General features: G+C 52.1%; 2 protein-coding genes across 2 annotated transcripts; both read right to left on the bottom strand.

Moving 5' to 3' along the window:
* Positions 1 to 3,086: 3,086 nt before the first annotated feature.
* On the bottom strand, positions 3,087 to 3,833 carry BP01DRAFT_359484 (uncharacterized protein). Its single transcript, XM_025575695.1, has one exon. The coding sequence runs from the start codon at positions 3,782 to 3,784 to the stop codon at positions 3,203 to 3,205; it is 582 nt and encodes a 193-aa protein (XP_025428384.1). The 5' UTR covers positions 3,785 to 3,833; the 3' UTR covers positions 3,087 to 3,202.
* Positions 3,834 to 4,135: 302 nt separating this feature from the next.
* On the bottom strand, positions 4,136 to 6,239 carry BP01DRAFT_346946 (glycoside hydrolase family 71 protein; the record flags this gene model as incomplete). Its single annotated transcript, XM_025573665.1, has 4 exons — positions 4,136 to 5,356; positions 5,417 to 5,445; positions 5,507 to 6,119; positions 6,177 to 6,239. Coding segments are annotated over 4 exons (1,926 nt in total), but the record flags the coding sequence as incomplete, so codon positions are not given.
* Positions 6,240 to 6,738: the final 499 nt, after the last annotated feature.

Here is a 6,738-nt window from a genome sequence, read left to right as displayed (position 1 = left end):
GACATGGGTAGTTCTTGGCGTTAGGGTTGATTTTCTGTTTCTTACAATTCTGGGTTGGAATCGTTGGAATCTAAAAAGCGTTAGATCCACAGCGTGTTACTTGCGATGTTAGATATAATGTATCATTAGTGTTGGCTTTGATCCTCGACCGGGATTAACCATTTAATCCATTAATATTCTATGCAGTCAATATCTCCTATACAATCGTTACACAATAGTAGCCTGTCCTCCGCTTTCCGGGCTCCCATCTCTACCCTCTTCCTCTAACATAAGCTGACAGCACCAGCACCAGGGAATGCCAGAAATACAGAGACATGGGTAACAATCGTCATGACATCCTCTGGACCTCCATAGATCCACATTTGAAGTTGGGCCTAATTGATGTTGGGGGGGGGGGGAGGGGGGAGAAAGAGACCCATAGAGCCCCACCGAGGCCACTGCGGCGCCCACCGACCGGCTCCTGCCGGAGTGGACGATGGGGGACTCTCCCACGGGTATATACCCTCTGAATGACGTCCATCCATCCTGCCCGTAGTTTGTCCTCGCTCTCCCCGGGACATTTAATCAAGATCCATGTCTTTGAGTACCGATTGTCTCGCATAATTGGTCCGACCTGCTATTTGCAAACCGCTCATCCCCTTCCCACCTTCGGGAACACCCCGCCAACCCCCATGCGTGCTTGTCTGTAGCTCCCCCGGCTGTATTCCATAGACCCAAGCTACTAAATAAACCTCAGAATTCCAAATCCAACAAGACCGCGGGAGATCATCTGGGAAGATCGAAACTTAGTTACAATACCACAAAAGCCTGATTCCTCTTCGAGACTAGCCGGGGAGAAGCCCTTTTCCTTCCTGACTCCTCGATTTCATTTTACCCCCCTTCCCTCCCCCCCCGAAACACGATCTGCAGATCCCCGGTTCGAAGATTCACCCAAAGACTGTGGTTATGTGCTGTCATACATGGCCTGCTGGGCGGTGATTACGAGCCTGAGGCGGAGGAGAACTCCGCGGGTGGGGAGGGTGAGATTTGGGTGGTGACAAAATAGAGTGCCGTGGGTGTGGGTCTCGGGGAGTCCGTGGGAGAAAGGGTTGCATTTGGGGGGGTTTATTACTTAGCTATGGGGGTTTTGCTTGTAGTGTTCTTGAAAAGGGTGGAGATGGGACGGAGATTTCGAGCTGTCGCAGATGGTGTCAAGTCTGGGTAGCTGTGAGGGTGATAGGGAAGAGATGAGTTGGACAAGTCTGAGGTCTGAGCAAAATGTTGCTGACGAGGGGAGACTGACACTACATTAGTAGTGAAGAAAGTGAGTGAGAACGAGAAAGAGACCGTGGCTTTGTTCTGCTTCAGGCTCCACAACCCTAGACTATAGTTGGCATAAAGGTGAGTAGAAGTTATATACTCCCTAGTAGTAAGTGGGGTTATTTTTGGAAGCGTCGAGATAAGTAATGCTATTGGTAGTGTATCCTAGGGATCTTTTTCACTTTTGTACAACCATCCTTACAAGGGTCTCCAGCTTTGTTCACATAGAAAAGAAGCTGATAAATATGAAGTATAGTCGACAACTACTGCGTACCTTCGTCGCGATACAATATTGGAGGCTCAGGTAGTACGGAATCTCTGCCTCTTCATCTTCCTATTGTCTATAGTGCTGAAAATGAGTCTCCATCTTATCTTTTAATCCGATCAGTTATTCTTTGTATACTATTCACACGGTTGATGCGTCTTTCACCTCTCAGGCTGAAGACACCCATGCTAGCTATGCGCAGCGGCTGAGAGGCGTCGCAGTTGATAACCCCGCTGGAGTCGGAAATCTCACCAGACTACTGAAGGATAAATCAAGCTTTTCCGACCAAATAGCGTCGATTAACTTATGTCACTAGCGCTTCAATGCAAACTTCGCTATCGCACAACATAGTGACTTTGCATGCATTTCCGCTTCCGGTGAGAGATTCAATCTCCTGGGCTTAGGGCTTAGTGCTGCCGGGAAGATCCGAGGTTACTTTCCGGAGTCTGTACTGTAAGTTCCTGTACCGCTACAAGCAACCAGAAATCAGTCTCGAGGGTTATCACCAGTTGGAAGACACCAGAAGTCTCTCTAGCTTGTCATCCCACTCATCACACTACAGCAGCAGCACGCTTTTTCTGTATTCCGTCCCACCGGAATTCATCCTACCATTGATTACCCGATATGAGATGACGTGATGAGACAACCCTGACTCAAGGCGGGGGAAACTGTCCCCTCGTGAGTAGCTGTAGTAGGGTCATAGTGTATAAACGGCCATATAAAACCCCCTCAACATCCCCACACCATTCTACTGTGTCTGTCTATAACAGCCAACAACTCCCGCTTCTCTATTCGCACCTACTGTACATCCTCTCCCTCCTAAAGCACTCCGCTCGCGCTGAATTTATGACTATTACACGGGCGGATCCGCCACTGCAGGAGGCAATCCCAGTCTCGAATCACACACCAGCGGGGCTGAGGGAATGGGGCGTCTTCACAGATAGGTAGATGCCCTTTGAAACAGCCTTTCTATAATTGATGATTCCAGATATCTAGTCTGCAGACTTCACCTGGGCTGCTTTCCTCCGACTTGAAATCCAGAACAAGAGCACCTCAGTACCTTCGGTACCTGCCGAGATCAAAGGTAGCGAGCGCTTCTCTAAGCGCTGGACTTAACACGTCTATCAGGCCTTACTACCATAGAGACTGACTACGACCAATAGTAGTGGGTTATGAATCGAATAACACGGCTGATCTGAACAAAGATATGAACCAGTAAACATTGCGAAACAGGAGGGAATAACGCCGTCCATCGTCTCTGCTATTATATAGACGGCAGTAACCTCGATCACCGGATCATCTTCAAGCCCCTCTAGATTACTCATCGACCAGCTGCACGCGGGTTGTTACGCACAATGCACCTTCAAAACCATGGCTCTCAACGCGGGATCTACAACCTTGGAGGAAGGGATTGTGTCAGTGGCAACGGCTTGGTAACTCCAGCCAGCCCTAAATCACTCTACCCTTTTCTTCATAACTCTCAACCAATAGGGGCTGGCATCCTTCTACAGCATATTTACCAGTTGCTTATGACCACGGGTCTGGGAGCTAACATGCATGACGGGTTAAGATGATTCAATCTTTATTGAACGTATATTTTGTCAGTCAGTACAAAGAGAACTGCTAGTGCCACCATGTTTAATGACCAATCTTGTCAATGCAGAACTTCCGCGTGAAGATACTCGCCAGATTATCCGGCAGATAATTCCCGATCCCATCATCCTCCGTATTTTCCCGCAGCTGGCACGGGGTCCCCGAGGTGGTGACGTACTCGCCCGTGGTCTTGACAGTATAGTCCGTGTACAAGACAGGCAGATTGAAGAAACACGGCGGGAGATTATCGACCGAGTAGCCCGACCCCGGGATGATCGTGTCGGAGGGGACGTAAGTGGCGCCGTAGGCATTGTTGTTGGTCTGGCACTGGTAGGAGCTGACGACCAGCGCGGTCTGGTTGATGCTGTACGTGTCGTACAGCACCTCCCCAAAGTCAGCGGACAGCGAGTCCGTGAGGTCGAAATCCAAAGAGCCGCCGCCGGGCTTTTCCAGCGTGTAGCAGTAGGTGGTGCCGGTTAGATCGAGCTGGACGCCCCGGGCGCCGGCACAGTCATCGAGGGAGTGGCCGTTCTGGATGATGTAGACGTTGGAGCTGAGGAGCATGTAGTTGATCAGTTGCTGCTGGATCGGGTTGGTCATCTCACTCGAGAGAAGGCTGCAGTCCATGTCGGTGTTGGCGAAGCGGCCCCCGGCGAAGAACTTGGTCAAGTTCGTGGTGTATCTGCTTCCGTAGTCGTCGTTCGAGGTGTCGAGGGCGTAGCTGGGGAATGAGGAGAGGTCGCCGGTGGTGAACACGGTCTCCGCGAGGTTGACCAGGCTGGTGTTGTAGGTCTCGAGTACCGCGGCGAGGCGATCCGTCAAGGCGGTGCCGGGAGCGGCCAGGAAGGCGCTGCTGTCTGCGGGGTCTGTGGGGGTGTCGAGCACCGAGACCATGCTGAAGACGCCGCCCAGCAATGCGGCGAAGGCGCTGGCGAAGCCGTCGACGAAACCGAGGCCACCGCTCAGGATGGTAAAGCCCGCCGCCAGAGCCCCCATGATCTTGACAATCTCCGCTTCGTCGCTCTTGGGGGTGAGATACGCGGTGACGTCTTGGACTAGGCTGTTGATACTCAGTGCGGAAATGAATCCCTCTTCGAAGACATCGGTGGACATCTCGCGCAGACACCGTTGGAAGATGGAGAAGGAACGTTGAGCAAAAAAGTAGGGCACGTAGTCATTGACCGACGGACAGGTGTCGCGCAGCTGGCAGGAGCTGTCGTCGTTGATATCCGCACAATCGGTGGTGCCGATGGAAGTGAAATTCGTGAAGTGTGTGTCGATGTTGGCCAGGGTGGTGGTAAGAGCATGGCTGGTTGATAGTGCATGCCGAGTGATCTCGAATTCCATAGCCAGGCCAGCCTGACTTGTTTTCCACGCGTCCACCGCCGATAGCGAGGTCTTGACATAGTCGCAATCAATAGTCACATTGGCGGTGGTGTTCAACGGGGTGTACCGCAGGACGGTCTCCTCGTAGGTGCAACCGGTGGTGGTATCACCCTTGACCAGCGGCAAGACCTGGTAATTCAGGTTGTAGAATCCCTCCAGGCAGCTTGACGCCGGGCATTTGCCGCCAGAGGCTGTGTAGAGAACCGTGCTCCCAGACTTTGGCGCCAGGATCATGGAAACACTGCTACCTCCGTTGACATTTGGCCCCTGTGCGAAATTCAGCCCGGCGCTCAAATCGCTCACCACAACTTGATCGTCAGTAGCGGTCGTGATAATGAGCTCCAGGTCACTCGGGGCATATCCGTCAACCGTATCATCCAGGACAATGGCCCAGTGGGTGGTCAGGGAAAAGGTGTCATAGCCTGCAGGTTTGTCCCAGAACGTATACTCTCCAATGCCTTCAAAGGGACAGGTATCATCGAAGGCGAGCGTGTGGTACCAGATGGCGCCGACCGCGTCGTTTCCATTCTGGGGCCGCATGTCTGATGCACTCTGATACGCTTTGAAGGCGGTCGCAAAGGACTGAATGATGGGCTGGAAGCCTGTGTGGGGCCAGATGGTGGTATTGGCATAGTTGTTGGGCGCCACGTCGGTGTTCTGCTCCGGCCAGACATTGCCGATGTAATGGCCTTCCGGACTATCATTCCAGGTGATGTACTCCACGAACCGCAGAGTCTCGCTCGTCACTCCCAAGATATCATGCATGCGTTGGATAAAGTTCTCTTCTCCCTGACGATAGACGTTGGTCGCATACTGCTCTGCGGGTTAGTCTGCGAATCTGTGCTCAACGACCGACGGAGGGCTTGTACATACCGAGTTCTTATACTGCATGAGACTCAAGGCTGGCGGGATACAAACAAAATCAGTAATCAGTCATCGAAGACACCGATGGGGCAGACGAACGAATCATGTAGGAGACACCCTCTTGCTCCGCAGCATCAATAATGACCTGATCCCGGGCCAGACCTCCAACACCCCCCGTCTGGGCCGACGCCTGCTGGCCGAGGGCCGGCCAAGCGGACTCCCAACTGAAGACTCCATCGGTGAGATTGCCCCAGTAGTACCACCAGCCGCCATCACTCTCCCAGTAGCCGTCGGTGTCATCCAGGTCAGGGACCCAATACACCTCATAGCCCGGGTCACCATCGCCGGCTACAGCCACCAGGTTCTTGAACTCGTTCCAAGTCTCCCAGGTGCCTCCACCGGAACTGTAGGTACTCACCAACATCTTCCCATCGACCTGCGTGTAATATCCGGAGCTCATGGCATTCTGCACCATACTGACATAATCTATAGGGGTCGCGCCGCACGAAGGGCTGCCGGACGCGTACACATCCATGCTGATGAAGATGCTAAAGTCGGGTTTAGCGGTCTGCAGATATTTAGCCATGTCGTTGACCAGGCTCGTGGCGAAGGAATCCTTTGGACATTGGACGTTGAGAGCAAAGCCATCGATTCCCATCGCAATAGCATCTTCGATGTCTTGCTCCGCATGAGCAGTATCGGTGGTGCCGACCTATTTCGTGTTAGCCTTCGTTTATTGTTTGCCATTGGGGGTTGAGGGGTGGATTACCATGTAATGGGCAAATACTGCACGCTCCGCTGCGGCCTGAACCACCGGGGGCAGTGCCAGCATCAGGCCCAAGATGCCCTGAAGCAGTGACATGTTTCTTTGTTCTGTTTCTGTTCGATGCAGTCCCTGGTAAGTCGCAGACGGCAGGGATTCTTATGAAGCTGGAACCGTGACGGTATAACACGTAACGAGAAGGGAAAAAAAAAAAAAAAAAAAAAAAAAAAGAGTGACTAGATAGGAAATTCGAGAATGAATGGGAGGTAGGATGCAAAGGATTGACTGAATGCTGATGTATCATGAGAGATAAATCACGCCGCGAAGTTGCAGGTTATATAGATTTTCGCGGTCATAGAGAGGCTCCCCTACTAACAAAGGGTCTCTTCATACAACGAGGACGCTGCATAAAGAGTGGAGACAATATGGATCCCTTCGAGTCAAGAAGTGGAGTTACCCCCTAGTCCATTTGGAGTAATCCTCGCGCATGTATAAACGATCGGTGCAATAGGGAGAGACAGACACTCAAGCGATGGGGTTTATCTAGCGAAGAGATATATTGGCACCG

Source organism: Aspergillus saccharolyticus, assembly GCF_003184585.1.
Source record: "Aspergillus saccharolyticus JOP 1030-1 unplaced genomic scaffold BP01scaffold_35, whole genome shotgun sequence".
Classification (NCBI taxonomy): Eukaryota; Fungi; Ascomycota; class Eurotiomycetes; order Eurotiales; family Aspergillaceae; genus Aspergillus; species Aspergillus saccharolyticus.
The sequence above is the reverse complement of the archived record's forward strand: the minus strand, read 5'-3'. Positions and strand labels throughout refer to the sequence as shown.

What these genes read in the sequence shown, in the direction of transcription:
- BP01DRAFT_359484 (XM_025575695.1), bottom strand. Translation starts at nt 3,784, where the DNA reads ATGGACTGCAGCCTTCTCTCGAGTGAGATGACCAACCCGATCCAGCAG.